The 18,001-nt window shown below is 34.9% G+C and overlaps 1 protein-coding gene across 1 annotated transcript in view; it reads right to left on the reverse strand.

Annotated features, from left to right (window-relative positions):
* The window catches only part of LOC136041701 (protein EFR3 homolog cmp44E-like), a gene marked incomplete at its 3' end in the record, with an annotated part of 95,514 nt that extends 77,727 nt beyond the window's left edge, over positions 1-17,787 (reverse strand). The window contains 3 exon segments of the mRNA XM_065726430.1: positions 546-622; positions 13,912-13,965; positions 17,741-17,787. Coding sequence (XP_065582502.1) covers positions 546-622; positions 13,912-13,924 — 90 coding nt within the window.
* Positions 17,788-18,001: the final 214 nt, after the last annotated feature.

Here is an 18,001-nt window from a genome sequence, read left to right on the forward strand (position 1 = left end):
CCAGTCTCATTAAGCAGAGACTGCTAGCCTATATACTGATTTTTGCTCATTTCGGACAGGCCCAACATGACAAAAAACAAGACATAGGCTACTAAGTCAACACAACAGCATAGCCCAGGCAGAAGCAGCTTACTAAGCCCAACACAAAGCATTAGTTAAGTTCAAAAAGCTTAACAGTTTTAATTAATTATCAATTTACACCAAAAGACAGAAAATTGCAAATCATGAGCAATGTTCTTAGTGCTCTTCAGCCGATAAATATAGGAATAATAGGATTTTAGCCAAAATAAAGGCATTTTATAGAGTTCATTAAAATATAGGAATTTATTGGAATTTATAGGCGAGTCCGAACACTGTAGTGAAGATTTTGTGAATTTTTGCGTTAATCTGATGCGAATGACTTGTTAGGTGTGAAAGGTTACGTTTGACGCAACATAGCTTAACCACACGGCATAGAAAATTGCGTGTGTAGTGTGAGAACCGCTTGGCCAAAATGTGGCCAAGCCATAAAATACATCTAGATAAAAATTAAAATTAAAACATACCTCTGGATTTACTGGGTAAATATTGTCCACTAGGCGTTTATACCTTGGTCGAAATGCGGCACAGCAACGATAACAATCTGGCGAAATAAACTTTGTGAAACAACCCATTTTATTAAATTTTTCGTCACAAACCTCTTATTTGAGATCAGATAATAAACATTCAATAGAAAAATGACAAAAACAAACACTAGAATAAAGATTAGATAACTCACGTCAATAGAACACTATTGAACTACATGACATTATAGAAAGAAACCTTTTCGTAGTAACAACTAACGCGCTTAAGAATTACAATTAACATCCTCACCGTATTCTTGCGCAAGTTATATGATAGTTATATATGGTTAATCGATTAATTTTTTTCTCATTGAGGACGCGCATATGGAAATTTTCTCGCTATTTTGCCTTAAATTGTATTTCTCTTGGAATACCCGGTATTATTTCAGGAAAGATATTTTGTTTTGTGTTATATCTTTATTAGTTTAAAAAACTTTGGTCGAAGAAAGTTTTTCAAAGAAATGTGAAGACCGATAATAAAGCATAAGAAGAGCAGGCATTGTGTGGGTCATGTCATTTCCCTCCTCCCAAGCATGTTTATAGAAAATTTCAAATACTTGAAACAAGTGGCTATCAGATAATATTAATCCCAAGTTGTGGGGGAGCTAGGGAGGCTGCGTAGCAAAATAAATCAAGGTAGGGGGCAGTTTTTCTCAGATGACTTGTACCCTTAATAATCTTACTAGAACTTTCAATTTACAATCGTATGAGCCCCCTCCCAAGTTTCTAAGACCACCCTACCCATAGAAGTTGTTTGGGGAGGTGGAAATAATGAATCTAAGCCACAGTACATTTACTATAGGTAACGCTAGAGCGTTGCCTCTGATAGTTTAACTATATTAGCCACTGTTCATAGGTTTACAATTATTGGGTGGTTTGGTAACCTTGAACCAAGATTCTTACAATTATTGGGTGGTTTGGTAACCTTGCACCAATATTCTTACAATTATTGGGTGATTTGGTAACCTTGCACCAAGATTCTTACAATTATTGGGTGGTTTGGTAACCTTGCATCAAGATTCTTACAATTATTGGGTGGTTTGGTAGCCTTGCACCAAGATTCTTACAATTATTGGGTGGTTTGGTAACCTTGCACCAAGATTCCCAATCTAAATTCAGCACTGTTCAACACTGTTCATTCCTGTCCTCATTCAACACTGTTTTCAAAAATTATAGAAACTTCTTCATTCAAGCTTTTCGTTTTGAAACATCATACACTTATCTATATGAAAATCCCTATTAAACAATATCATTTACACTTTATTTTATATTCCAACATTATATCAATAGCTATCCTTTGTGTTGATATCCTTAACAAAAATAATGTTTTAGTTTTATCAGGTGTTGCATTATTTAGTTTTATCCGGGTAATTAAACTTTTGGGAATTTAGACCTGACCTACCCTGTCACTAAGAATACACTGCTGGGTTTTGGATTCCTTTTTTTTATATTCCTTTTTACACCTCTTCTATTCTATATTTTGGTAGTTGGTATCTTTTGATAGTTTTTTATCCATCCAATTAGTCGATAGGTCATTTTTTCAAGGAGATGGCCAGCAAAACATCTGTCATTTTTATCAAATTCTTTAGAAATCTGTTTTCCCTGAATATCTTAGATTGTGAAATACCCCGTCCCTGCGATAAGAGGCCAAATGAAAAATCAAGTTAGCCTATATACTTTTTTCGTTTGCACAAATCGGTAGCGCTTTGGTACCATATATTTTCGTAGCACGTTACTATAAGTATTTATATGAAAAAGTATGACATTGAACTTTACAGTACCTACTGGCGGTGCTGATCTTTGTTCCATGGCCCTTCAACCAGGAAGTGGAATAGAGGGGGACTGGGGGCCATCCATCCTCTGCTTTCGCGCACTCTTCCTGTTTACTACCCCAGAAGTTACTACCCCTGTTTACTACCCCCAGGCAGATCCTATTTAGAGTTGGGTCGACTCTGGCTAAGCTAACAGTCACGAGACTGACCTCCATTTCAAACCAAATAACTCGCGATACTAGAGCTCAAACCCCTGTTCTCACGGACAAAGAATTTAAGTCTAGCGTGCTAACCGCTCGGCTCAAAAGCATTCATGAGAGCAACAAATGCAGTAAATGGTAATTGAAACCGTTTTATTTATCGATTGTCTTATAAAACATTCGAACTGTAAATTTTATTGTTTCAAGCAAATGCAAATCAATAAACATTTCCATTCTTAAGGCATTATAAACAGTACTTGTTCCCCGATTACAAACCCCCTTGTTTTCGATAAATCGTCTAGGGTATTAGGGACGATAAGTGAAATTTTAGTGTAAATAGTGGAGAAATAAAAAGGAGAGACCCCCTATTTGTATAAATATTTACTTAGTCGAAAAAGAAAAAAAAGACGAAAAAGAAAAAAAACAAATCAAGCATCACAAATATGAAAACAAAAAAAGGAAACAATAAATGAAAAGAGAAAAAACAAATAGGCAAAAAACGAGGATTTTATCAGCCAGTAGCAAAATATGAAAAACAAGCAAATATTTCGACAAGGACCTCCGCCAAGTCGTCCTCAGTGCTAAAAAAAAGAAAAAGAAAAAAAGAAACAAAGAAGAAACAACAGCAAAATCTAACCTTTTTAAGTGAACTGCACGAGAGGAAAAAAGACACTGAATCAAACAGCAAAAACCAACTTGAAATCAATGAAAGAGAAGTTACCAATTAGATTGAATAAGTATCCTTTGCCTTGCAACAGATTTCGCCTGTCTACAATTTCGGTTTTCATTAGATATGTGGACAGGTTGTCTTAAATTAGACTGGGCGAAAATATTCATAGTCTTTTAATATTAAATTATTATAAATTGGGCTTACTGAAATATCTCCCGTGTCTCTATTTATAGCCAAATTTCTATGTATGTGTTTTTTTTTTATCTCAATTACTTCTTTGAAAGATTGCGGTAGGCCATTTACTGTAGATATCAAAGTTGCCTCTTCAAAAAGAACTAAATGGTCAGGATTTTCGTATATATGCTGGACCAGAGCTAAATCAAAGTTGTCATTTTTATTTTCCAATCTCAGGGACTTATCTATTGAAATTTTGTGTTCTTGCAATCGTTCCCCTAGTTGTTGATGGGTCCTTCCAATGTAATATTTTCCACGTGAACACGAGACTCTGTAGACACCACTACCTAGTGTAGGGTCCGTTTTATCCTTTCCCGAGTTCAAAAAATGTTCAACTTTATGTTCAGTTTTGAAAGAAACAGAAAGATTATGTTTTTTTCTAAATTTTCCAAGTTTGTCGCTGAGTTTCAAGACGTATGGTATTGTAGTGAAAGTTTTTTTTCTCAATTGCCAGTGTAACGGAATCAAGGGGGACGGGCTCCCTATTTTCCTGTTTTATCTTTCTTAATCGTCTATCTATTAATTTTCAATGAGGTTGATTGGGTAGCCATTGCAGAATAGAATATCTATAACATAATCTAACTCGAATTTTACATGATTACGTGAATATTATTTTTAGAACCCTGTCGACTAAAGAAATTACTACCCCTCTTAATACACAAGGAGGGTGATTTGACGAGAAATGTAGATACCGATCATTATGGGTCGCCTTTCTATATATAGAAAATCAAGGCTAGGAATATTTTTTATAATTAAAACATCCATGAAAGTGAGCTCTCCTGAATCTTCCAGTTTAATTGTAAATTGAAGATTCGAATCAAAAGAATTCAAATATGCCGAAAAATCTTTTAGAGATTCCTGACCATGTACCCAAACAGCAAGAATATCATCAACGAAACGAAACCAGAGACAGTGATTTAAGGGTAAACTATTCAAAGCAGACTGTTCTATGAAATCCATGTAAAAATTTGCCAAAAAAAGAAGACAAAACAGTGCCCATGGGTAGGCCCTTGAACTGAAGGAAAAATTTTTCTCGAAACATAAAATGTAAAGAGAACTTGTTGCAAAGACGTACAAGCGTCATTATTAGTCATTATTATTTCTTTTTGAAGAGGCAACTTTAATATCTACCGTAAATGGCCTACCGCAATCTTTTAAAGAGGCAATTAAGATAAAAAAAAACATATAAATAGAAATTTGGCTATAAATAGAGACACGGGAGATATTTCATAAAGCCCAATTTATATTAATTTAATATTAAAAGACTCTATGAATATTTTCGCCCAGTCTAATTTAAGACAACCTGTCCGCATACCTAATGAAAACCGAAATTGCAGACAGGCGAAATCTGTTGCAAGGCAAAGGATACTTATTCAATCTAATTGGTAAATTCTCTTTCATTGATTTCAAGTTGGTTTTTGCTGTTTGATTCAGTGTCTTTTTTCCTCTCGTGCAGTTCACTTAAAAAGGTTAGATTTTGCTGTTGTTTCTGCTTCGTTTCTTTCTTTTTCCTCTTTCTTTTTTTTTGAGCACTGGGGACGACTTGGCGGAGGTCCTTGTCGAAATATTTGCTTGTTTTTCATATTTTGCTACTGGCTGATAAAATCCTCGTTTTTCACCTATTTCTTTTTTCTCTTTTCATTTATTATTTCCTTTCTTTGTTTTCATACGTCATGTATAGTCAGTATGGTCTCAGAACGTATCACAAATATCCAATGTCAATTGTTCGCCACGGGGAAGGGAACTATCCCCCTTTGTATTTGGGATAATTTCTGTTTGTTTTAAATCTTAATGTCGCTCTTTATTTTCATTTGAAAAACATGCGTATTTTTTTATTCCTGTTTATTTTAATAACATAAGAAGGATTTCTCTAAAGATGAGGAGAGCTACCACCCCTCAAACCCCACTTTTTAGAACAAAGCTTTACTTATGCAGAACAATGCTTCGAGAAATAGAGCTCATTTAGAGTATTGGCTTTCCAAAATGAAGCATAATTTTCGCAAAATAAACTATCGTTTCCACAACAACAGGGAAGCTTTAGCACCCTCACTTTCATCATACGTTCATCCAAACATATACATGGTTCTAATGGTATGCTTTTTATTTCCGTTAGACATCATTTTCGAAGGGCCTTAGACTCTTTCAAAACTTCCCAAAAACTTAAATAATTACAAATCCTTCGAATCTGAGGAATAGTAATTATTTCTGTATCCGTCTTACTAGACAGTAAAAAATGTTTCTCACTAGACAGTTTTTTTACAAATCGCACCTTGAAATTTTCGATTACTATGGACCGTTGACCGCTATTTATCATGTCGCATCTACTACTACTATCATAAGAAACTGAATGAAGGTGCAGCTATAAAATATTCAGAATTAGGAACTTCCCCTGATCAAGCTGATCTTTTTTTTTGTCTTGAACCAGTGGCAACCCTGTCCAAAGTTTTTAAGACATTAATAAATGAAACTGACCAAAGGTACTCTCGATGCAAGAAAACATTTTACATCTTACACCTTTCTATTTCTGACTTAGTTTCACCCCACATAAGGACTGATAGAAAAGATCTTAGAATTGGAAACTAGAAAGAGTATTGACAAACAATTTGCGCGGAAACCAGGCGGAGGAAGACAAATACAAAGCAGGTCTCCTCCAAGGAAAAATAAAACAAAAAAAAACACGAAAGAGCGAAATTATGATGTCCTGAGCAGTGTTAAAGACCCCCCCCCCCCCACACACACACACTTTCCCCAATATATCAAAAATTACATAAAATATAAAACGAACGTATATTTTTAGAATAAGTAATGACCATAAATAGAAGTATTCCGTGGCTAGACTCTTTCCAATTTTTTTCTATCTATATATCTATTGTTACCCCTATTCTAATATTTTATTTCCTTCGGAAAGATTGAAAAAAACTTGATTCTGTCCTGTGGTGGCGCAGTGGGTTTGATCTTAGCTTGGTAATACGGGACCCAGAGATCGAATCACGCTGCAGGAATGCACTGCAGGGCCGACGCAGAGACCTTAGTAGTCAAGAAGCGTCGCTAATTCTTAAATAATAATAACAAACTTGATTCTTTTAAATCATAGGCAGCGCAATAGGGCTGCCTAAGTAAAGAAGGATGTTGGAACAATGTATTATTTATTTTTTGTTTTTGTTTAGACCAGGGCACTTCGTATCGAAGCTGTCGTAGAAACTTCAAAAAGGGCTCATTCGATTGGAAATCGAAGGGGCTAGTGCCTTTTTGACAGTCAAAAATGATTGAAGGGCAACTAACCCACCTCTCACGCCCATCATTTTCCCAAAAACATTCCATCAAAATTTTAGATAGACATTTTGTTCAACGTAGTTGAAAGGTCCAGAAAGTATGTATTTGAGGATGACACTCCCCTATAGCTCTCAGGGCAAGGGTTGTAAGTTATTCCTTGGATCCACATAATGTTTTTTTTTTTTTACAGAAAGCGTTGTCGTGGAAACTTCAAAAAGGGCTCATTCGATTGGGAATTGAGAGGACTAGTGCTCTGTTTATTAGTTGAAAGTGATCGGAGGGCAAATGACCCCCCCACGCCCTTCATTTCCCCAACAATTCCAATAAAAATTGTAAGATAGTCATTTTGTTCAATGTGTTTGAAAGGTCTACAACTTATGTTTTCGAGGATAATAAGTCCCCCAGCTCTTAGAGCAAGTGTTTTAAGTTATGCCCTGGGGGCATATAAGGTTTTTTTTTATAGAAAGTGTGGTCATATAAACTTTGGAGGAGGTTCATCATATTGGTAATCAACAGCTCTACTGCTCCTTTTAAGAGTCAAAGTGAACGGAGGCCAGCTACCCCCTCCACACACACACACACAAACAAGTCATCTTGTCCCAAAATGCATCTAATAGAAATTTTGATATAACCATTCTATTCAAAATAGTCTAAATATCATCTAACAAGGCTTTTGGGATTGAAAAAAAAAACCTAACCAAGGGGCAAGGGTTGTAAGTTATGCCCAGGGTGTATGTAAGGTTTCTATGGAAGGGATGGATGTATAAACATTAGAGGAGTCTCATTTACTTATAAATTAGAAGTTCTAGTTCCCTTTTAAAAAAAAGTGATGGAGGGTAGCTACCCCCCACGACTGCCCCTCTTCATCAAACGAATATCATAATTAAAATTATGATATGGCACTTTTGCTCAGAATACTCCAAAGAAAGAAAGCACATAGCACTAAGAACTAAAGCAAATGTATGCACATAGCACCTTTTTTTCAACACCCCCTTCAACAAACGATGAAATCTTTAACTTAATACCATCAAACAGTCCTGAAGCATTGCTGATACGTCCTCTTGACAACCTATGTGGGCATAGTGTGTTTCGATTTATCTCAATACAGTTACAATATTGCCCAACATTTTCGCCTTAATACCCTTAGGTTTATTAGTAGTAGTAGTAGCACCAGTAGCTATAGTAATAGCAATAGGAGTAGAGTCAATAGTAGTAGTCTTAGCTTTAGTAGCAGTAGCAGTAGTAGTAGTAGCAGTAGTAGGAGTAGAGGCAGTAGTATTATGATGCAAATATTGTCTTTTGTTAGTTCAACATCCCCTACAACCACGGTTTTAAGCATTCACTTCGCACACTAAACTGTTCTTAAGATACTGCTGATATGCCCTTTTGACAACTTGCATACGGAGAGACGGTGGTCATTCTTACAACAGAAATTTTCATAAATATTCTTTGAAAATTTCACCTGCATACGCTTGGATATAGTTGTAATAGTTGTCACAGCAGTAGTATAATTACTCAATTTAACAATTAGCCATTGCTATGATATTGTCGCTTTGCTTTTTTGATAATCTGTATATTCATATACTTCTTGAAATTTTCATCTCGATGCTCTTAACATTACAATTAGTTGCGATAGAAGTATTAGTTGGAGCAATAGTAATCGGAGTAGTAAAACTAGAAAATGTTGCAGTAGTAGTAGCATTAGTAATAAAGCGCACATATTTCCTTTTAGTCAATTGATCTTCCCCTTTAAGCACTCTCTGAGAGTTCCAGATTAATACACAAATCGATTCTTAAGATACGCTATTATTGCAATCTAAATGCACATAGTTTATTTTAGTTCGAATTTTCCATCAATATTCTCTGAAATTTTACCTTCATAGACTTAGCCTTAATAGTACTAATATCACAGTAGTTTCGGTGGCAGTAAAAGTAATTACAGTGTTAGTGTTGCATTAGTAGCAGTAGTAGTAGCAGCAGTACTAATGGCGGTAGTAGCATGTGCATATTGCCTTTTGGTCAGTTGAACGTCGATTTCACGGTGCCCCGGAAGTTCCACCTTGACAAGTAAAGCCCTTCCAAAACTATTGTTTATGTGCAGTTTTGACATCCTTTTTAGCTTAATGCTCTAAACCTTACAAGTTGTTGGAATTGAAGTAGTATTTGGAGTAGTTTAGTAGCAGCAGTAGCATAAGGAACAGTAGCAGTGGTATTACTATCAGTAGTGACAAGCATATATTACCTTTTTGTCATTTGATCTCCCCTTTTAAGTATTCTCCGAGAAATTCAACTTGATACCCAAATCAATTCTTGAGATACGCCCTTTTGACAAAATACATGCGCATAGTGTATTTTGATTTAGCTCAAATTTATCCTCAATATTATGTTCAATTTTCACCTTTATACGTGCAGCCTTAATTCTACTAGCATCATAGTAGTAGTGGTAGCAGTAGGAGCTTTTGTAGCAGTAATAGTGTACAATTATTAGTAATAACAGTAGAAGCAGCAATATTGATAACAGTAGCAAAAGGTACATTTTGCCTTTTGGTCAACTGAACATCCCACTCATGATCCCCCTGAAGTTTCCTCTTGATATGATAAGCCGTTCCAAGATATGTCTGGTACACTTGTATCAGCAATCTGTATACACATAGTATGTTTTGATTTAGTTCAACTTTCCTCTCGACGTTTTTCATATAATATTCTCAACATCCTCAGCCTTAGTAGTATTCGCTACAGAAACAGTAGTTTTTGTGATAGTAGTGGTAGCAGTAGTAGCGTACAAATACTACCTTTTTGGTCAATTCATTATGTCCCTTACCGACCTCAAAAGCCTAGTTATATGATCTTTGGGCTACTTTGAATAAAATGATTGTCTTAAATTTTTTATTTGATGTATTTCGGGAAAAAATGATGTGTTGGACGGAATAGCTGCCCTCTGATCACTTTGTCTCTTAAAAAGGACACTAGAAATTCAGATTACCAATTCAATATGTCTCCTCCGAAATATATACGACCACACTTTGTAATAAAAACCTTATATATCCCCGGGGCATAACTTACAACCCTAAGCGCTGAGAACTGTGGGACGGGGATGTCTTTCTCAAAGACGTAATTTCCGGGCCCTTCAACTACAATCAACAAAATTGTTATATCCAAATTTTGATTGGATGTCTCTGAGAAAGTGATGAGCTTGGGGAGAGGGTTGCTCTCAGATAACTTTTGACTCTTAAAAAGGGCACTATAACTTCCAATTTTAAACCAAATGAGCCTCATCTGAAATTTAGACGACCGCACATTCTATGTAAACCTTGTATGCCCCCTAGGCATGACTTACAACCCTATCCCCAGGACACTGGAGGAGGGGGGGTGTTTCAACCCTAGAGGTATTGTTAGATGTTCTTTGGACTATTTTGAGCAAAATCACTATCGCATAATTTTAATCAGATTCGTTTGGTGAAGAGGGATAGTCGGGAGGGGGAGCCCAGCCGCCCACTACCACTTTTGACTCTTAAGAAGAAACTAGAACTTCCAACTTTCAACCAAACGAGCCTCCTTAAAGTTTACACAACCATCCCTTCTATGCCCCGGGGTATTACTTACAATCCTTTCCCCAAGGCTCTGGGGGCTTGTTTAACCTCAAAAGTCTTGTTATACGGGACAATACGACGTGTATGTGTGTTTGTAGGGGGGGGGGGATAGCTGCCCTCCGATCACTTTGTCTCTTAAAAAGGGCACTAGAGCTTATGATTACTAATCCAATGAACTCCCTCCGAAGTTTATATAACCACGCTTTCTATAAAAACTTAATATGCTCCCAGAGCGTAACTTACAACCCTTGCCCTGAGGGCAGGGGGGGGATTGTCATCCTCAAAGACATAATCTTCGGACTTTTAAATTACATTGAACAGAATGGCTATCTCTAAATTTTGATTAGAGGTGTTTAGGGAAATCATGAACGTGGAGAGGGAGGGGCTGGTTGCTCTCTAATCACGTTGTTGCTTAAAAAGGGCATAATAACTTCCAATTTTAAATCAAATGAGCCCCATCTGAAGTTTATACAACCACACTTTCCATAAAAGCCTTATATGCCCCCATGGGATAGCTCATAACCCTATCCCCAAGGTGCTGGGGGGTTGCGTCAACCCCAGAGGCATTATTAGATCTTCTTTGGACTATATTGAACAAAATCACTATCTTATAATTGCGTTTAGCGAAAAGAGGGGTTAAATGCCCTTAAATGCCCTACAGTAAGAATTACAACCCTTGCGCCCAGATTTTAGTGGTTTTTATCAACCCCAAAAGCCTTTTATATGCTATATTTAGACTTTTTCAAATAAAATATTTATGTCAAAATTTCAATTTGATGCATTGCAGGACAATATGACTTGTGTGTGTGTACGGGGGGGGGGGGGGGTAGCTGCACTCCGATCCCTTTGACTTTTAAAACGAGCACTAGAGCTTGTGCTTACCAATCCAATGAGCCACCTCTAGAGTTTATATGACTACGCTTTCTAAAAAAAAACTTTATATGCCCCAGGGCATAACTTACAGCCAGCCTGAGGGCTACAACTGTTCCTACTACTATCACTAAATCAAATCAAAACAGTTCTTACTAAATCAAAACACACTATGCACATGCAGATTGTCAAAAGGGCACATCTCAAAAATTGATTTGGGTATTAAGTTGTAATTTTTGGAGAATACTTAAAGGGAAAGATCATTGTGTATTAGGTTGAAACTCTCAGAAAATGCTTAAAGGGGAAGATCAAATGACTAAAACGCAATACGTACACACAGCTACTAGTACTGCTACAGCTGCAACATTTACTAGTTCTAGTACTACTATTACTATTGCTCTAACTACTACTTCTATTGCAACTAATTGTAAGGTTAAGAGCATCCAGATGAAAATTTCAAGAGGTATACGAACATAGAGATTATAAAAAGAGCAAATCCAAGATAGTCATAGCAATGGCTGATTATATTAGGTTGAGTAGTTATACTACTGCTGTGACTACTATTACAACTATACCTAAGGGTCTGAAGGTGAAACTTTCAGAGAATATTTCTGAAAATTTCTATTGTATGGATGACAACCTGCCACCTGTATGCAGGTTGTGAAAAGAGCATATCAGCAATATCTTAGGAACAGTTTAGTGTGTCAAATTAAAATTTACAGCACTCATTGTGGGGGATGTTGAACTAACCAAAAGTCAAAATTTGCATCATAATACTAGTGTTTCTTCTCCTACAACTACAACTACTACTACTATTATTATTGCTGCTACTACAGCTAAGACTACTTCTAATAACTCTACTGTTACTACTATAACTACTGATGCTACTACTACTACTAATAAACAGAAGGGTATTAAGGCAAAAATGTTGGACAATGTTGTAACTGTATTGAAATAAATTGAAACACACTATGCCCACATAGGTTGTGAAGAGGATGTATATGCAATGATTCAGGACGGGTTGGGGGTATTAATTTAAAGATTTCATTATATGTTGAAGGGGGTGTTGAAAAAAAAACTGGTATGTGCATACTGCTACAACCGCTACTACAACTATTGCTACTACACAGGCTAAGGATATTAAGGTGAAGCTTTCAAGGAATATTGAGGCAGATGCTGAACGAAATAAAAACGAAACATGGTCATGTAGATTGTCAATAGGGTGACAAAGCAATATCACTATAACAACTTACATTATTGAGTTAGACCTTTCAGGGTAAGTTTTGACAGATTCTGAACTAGCCAGAAGACACTATGTGTACACTTTTGATACTACTTCTATGGTTACTATAACCAACGACAGTAAGGACGTTAAGTTGAAACGTTTGGGTGAAGTTTCAATTAAACAAAAAAACTACACGCATGCAAGTATTAAAAGGGCATATAAGCAATAGCATAGACAGCACTGCTCTATCATAGCAAGTCATATCACTGATATTTCATAGGAGCTAATTTGATTGGAAATTCGAAGTTCTGGTACCCTTTTTAAGAGTCAAAAGTGATTCGAGGACAATCAACCCTACTCATTAGCTCACAATTTTCCAAACACTTCCAGTCAAAATTTAAGATAGCCATTTTCTTCAGCATAGCTGAATGGTCTTGTAACCGCATTTCCGGGGCTATTGCGTATGTCAGCCTCTCATGGTTATACAATTTGCCCATTGTGTTTAAAAACTAAGTTACCTTAAGATTGAATAAAAAAGTACTGTGTGTATGCTTATTGCCAGTGAGGCGTCTCAGCAGTATACCAGGAACAACTGAGGGTATTATGTTCAAACTTTCGGAGCTACTTCTATTACTACTTCTGATCTTAAAATACAACTAAATCAAAAGAGTGTAAGCGTATCCAAGCTGTCAAAGAGCATAGATAGATTTTTTTGTGAATTGTATCAAGTTTTGTTTTTCAGGTCAACTAGAGGAGGTATAAAACTAAATTAAACACTGCTATTTGTGTCCAGATTTTTATAAGGGTGTATGGTGTTAAAAATTGTTCCTACAAATAGCAGGCCAAATTATAAATTCTTAAAGAAAACATGAAAAGACTTAAACTATTATTTTCTTTTTCCCTGAACAAACTATGTCAACATAAAACAAATAAAAAAAACTTTTTCGACCAAATAAGTTTTTCAGAGAAAACTAAACAGCTCTATTAAACAAAATAGAGCAAAAATAAAATCAAACTATCTATGAGAAAAAATAAAATCAAACCATCTACCAAGCGTAAAAATACCACAAATCAGCATCAATAAGCAAATGAAACCCAAAACGAACAGAAATTACAATAAATAACTGAATCAAACTCAAAACAAGCAGAAATTAACACGAGTAGGGTTCAAAACCCCTATGCTTTCCAAAGGCCAGAACATAATTTGCACTTTACAGAATTTTTCTAATTCTGTTTTTCTTTTTAATGTTTCAGTTTTTATAACTTTAATAAATCAAGTATTATTAACATTTTAAGGAATAAATATGAGCATATGTATATTAAATTGAAAATGCACATTCATTTGTATTTTATTACTTTTTCATAGAAAAAGTAAAAAAAAAAAAAAAACACTCTCTCTATCTCTCTTTGTCTCTCTCTCTCTAGTTAATGTTGCATCTAGATTTCTAGGAAAAAAAAAAGTAAAAAAGACTTACAGTGAAAAGGCATTGTGGTGATTATCTTGGATACTTCATTCAGTGTACATCATCCTAGTGAATAAAAAAAACATAATAATAAAGACAAGTGAATAACAATATGCTGATCCATACAATAAAATCAAGCAGAGCCTCATCAAACTATAATTCCCATCCCCTGGGCAAAAAACTCTAATTAGTTACATATTGGAATGATTTTAGCATATAGAAATTACAGCATAAATGGTTTGTTGATCCACAAAGACAAATATTCTTTCAAAGGAAAGCTATATTTTCATAAGCTACCAAAAACCGAAAAAACAGCTCCAAACTCCATTTTTGTTAAAAACTGAATGATCAAATTTTCCTAATTTTTGAAGATATACACAATAGTGCAAGTTTCCACTAGACCAATTGTCCTCGGTCATTTTACTGTCCCTGGTACTATGAGCCCCCTAAAGGCTAGAGTCATTAGTGTTTTACTGAAAACGAAAAACATTTCAAACAGTGTGTTTTTTTTAATCATAATTTCAGCAACACAAATGAAAAAACAAATGAAGCTTCCAGAAAGGATAAAATGCCTATACAACATGACTTGATGTGTGCAATTCATATTTGCAGCAAATTCTGTTTGTTCTGAGTTAGAATTGCCTATTCTCTTTTTAAGTTTCATTCATACACTACTAATAATTCATGGTATTTTTGTCCTGGGATTTAAAATATTCTCTTTCTTAGGAGGGAGCTTCTATATGCAGTCTTAGCTGGGAGCTCAAATCAGCCTCTGCAAAGAATTTTGAAAATTGTCTAATTAATAAAAGAAACAATAGTATCATAACATTCAAAAGCATGCTTTTCCAATCACTATAACTGTACTTTCAAAATCTAGATATAAAATAGAACAAAATTTAAAAAAAAAACTGTTTTGTTCTGTTCTTGATAAACCTGTCTTCCAGGCTTTGGGATGTGAAGTTAGAAACTTGAAATAACCCCCTCCTTGGGAGGTTTCAGTATAAAGGCTTAGCTAGGGGCACAAATAAGCCTCTGCAAAGATTTCTAAATTGTCTAATTAATAATAGAAACAACAGCATCACAACATTGCTAAGAATTCTTTTCAAATTACTGTAATTGTACTTTCAAAATTGAGATAAAATAGAGTACAAAAATTAAGAAATTTTTTTCCCGAAGTTTGGGCCAGTTTATCTCTAGGCTTTGGGAAATAAGTTAGGAACTTGAAGACATCTACCTGGGGCATAAATCATTGTCTGGATCCATTCTTATAAGTTTCATTCAATTGTCCCACAGTTCAAGATGACAAAGAGAGAGAGAGTTTCTTTACTTTACAGGTTGCCTGAAAAGTACCCGGCCTAACAAGAAAAAATGAGAAACAATTTTTGCCTCAACTTTGTCTTATTTCTCAGAATAATCTTCAGAAATTCTTATAAACTTCTCATATTGATATTCTGTTTTAGTTGATATTTCTGTCACCTAGGAGAGTGATTATTTACCTAAACAAGCTTTGCTTCAGGTTTTTTAAGTCTATTTTTCATGAATAATTCTTTCATTCTTATTAAAATTCTATCAGATTTGCCACTTAGTTATGCATAGTATTTGTCATTGGAAAGCATGTATACAAATTTTCTGCTGGGGGTTTTTCCAGGGATGATTTTGCTCTCTACTCATTTGGTTTTGAGCCCTACTCATGTTAATTTCTGCTTGTTTTGAGTTTGACTCAGTTATCTATTGTAATTTCTGTTCATTTTGGGTTTCATTTGCTTATTGATGCTGATTTGTGGTATTTTTATGCTTGGTAGATTATTTGGTTCTATTTTTGCTCATTTTTTGTTTAATAGAGCTGTTTATTTCTCTGAAAAACTTATTTAGTGGAAAAGGTTTTTTTAATTAATATCTGTTTGTTTAATGTTGACATAGTCACTTCAGGGAAAAAGAAAATAATAGTTTAAATATTTTCAGGGTTTCTTTAAGAATTTATAGTTTGGCCTGCTATTTGTGTGCTGAAGAAAATTTTCAATAATTCCTAAAAGTTTTAATGTTGCTCCTTACTTTCAGTTGATGAAATGTGTTATTATTTAATTAAATTTGAAAGGTTCTAGACTTTTCTCACAGGTGAAAAGTTAAGTTTCACTGTCTGAGACTTGTTGTCTACTCATTCAGTTGGCTAAAGAAGGGTGATATTTTTGCAATGTTTAAAATATCCCCAATTCATTTTTTTTTTTTGCTGTATGAATCAGTCACTGACAAGCACCCTTAAATCTCTGTTTTATGCTCAAACATTTATAACAGTTCTGTGTCATTTTTTTTATACAAACTCAAGCCTTAATCTTTGTGATAACTAGCATTGAAGTTATCCTATTAATGCATAAAGAGTGTGGTAGCCAAATTGTAGAGGGTACCAAAAATGTAGATTTTGTTTTTTTAGACTCTACAACACCTGATCTTCAGCTGTAATAATATTACAATGTTAGTAAACAGAACAAGAAGTAATTTTTCAAGAATAAAAAAAAGTCTGAAACAAGTGGGGTATTTAATATCATGCTGTCTAGAAATGAATGAAGAACTATATTCCAGGAGATTACTTTTTTATTAAGGTACAATAACATAGTTGAGTATGGTTCACCTGACCCTGAAGCTGCTTCAGTTTGGTTAATTGTAACCTTGGTTAATTGCAAGTGGAAGGAATAAGAACATTATTTGAAATAAATAAACTAGCAAAAGAATTTTTGTATAAGGCTAAAATGAGACTGTTGGTAAAATTCTAGTTAATTGACTTCTTGCTACCTCAGAAAGAGTTTAGGGTAGGATAATGAAACTTTCAGGTATGGGTCTACAGGCAAAAGTATGTCCCAGGAAGGTATTTTGAAGCAACTACCTCTACTCCTTCTCCCTCTAGAGGGCCCTGACCTTTAAAAATATGTGTGTTAAAAAGTGAAACCTTGCAAAAAAGATCTTCTGCTTAATTGAAGAACAACAAAATTGTTTTCAGCTTCATAACTTTGCTTAATTCTATTTTATAAGGTTTTAAAGATATGCAAATACATTTCCTAAATAAATAAAAAACATTGATATGGCTCAAAATTCTACCCAAATAACAGGAATTGCATTTCCAGAACTGAAGGCAGAGAAAAAGTAACTAGTAACTGAAAATTTAAGTAAAATTTTGTTTTGTAAAAATTTCAGTAGGCATAGAACTGTCATGTAGGCAAATTTCAGGGCCCTCTAGAGGGAGAAGTAGTGGAGGTGGGTACTTTAAAATACCTTCCCAGGACATACTTTAGCCTGTAAACCCATTCCTGAAAGTTTCATTTTCCTAACCTAAGCCCTTTCTGAGATAGCAAGAAGTCAATTAACTAGAATTTTACTGAGACTGTTTTTAGACTCCAAGAGCTGTAGCCCTAACCCCTAAAATAATCTTCTAAGCCCTAAAAATAAGAAAATAGTAGATACATTAGCTTTATAAAACCCTCACCAGATATGTTTTATGCCTTAGTTTTATTTCTAAGAGTTTCATTTACCTAGCTCAGCTACTTCCTAAGATATCAAAAAGCCCCTCAACCAATGGGTTATTTTACTGGAGACATTTACAATGAGTAATTGAAAATTGAGTTTAGATCGAACATATTAACAAGTTAAGGAAGTTCGATTTTAAAGTAAATTCACTGCAACATTGAATAAAGTTAGTCCAGGTTTGTTGCAAAATTCAGGACTAGGCCTAGCTTAATTTAGAGCTTATTTAAGACAACAAAAATACTTAAGATTAAGTATGTGTTATCTCAGGCTATTACTGCAGTGGTAAAGCTATAAACTACTAAGAGGGATAGCACCACAATCCAACCTTAGAAAGCCTAGCAGGCAATAGCGAAGTTTGGATTACTTGCCTTTTTTAGTCAGGATTGCCAGTTAAAGGCAGCATTGCCGAATTCTGGATTCAAATGTCAAAATGAAGAGAAAATGACACAGATTCCTAGACACCCTGTAAAACCCTGATTTCTTTTTTGGCACAGGCTACACTGAAAAAGGAACTTCTTTATTGGTAGCAAACTCTTTGTTTTGGAACTATTTTTACGGAAACAAATAATCTTTCATTCCTTTAGAA

The sequence above is a fragment of the Artemia franciscana genome, unplaced genomic scaffold (assembly GCF_032884065.1).
Source record: "Artemia franciscana unplaced genomic scaffold, ASM3288406v1 PGA_scaffold_33, whole genome shotgun sequence".
Classification (NCBI taxonomy): domain Eukaryota; kingdom Metazoa; phylum Arthropoda; class Branchiopoda; order Anostraca; family Artemiidae; genus Artemia; species Artemia franciscana.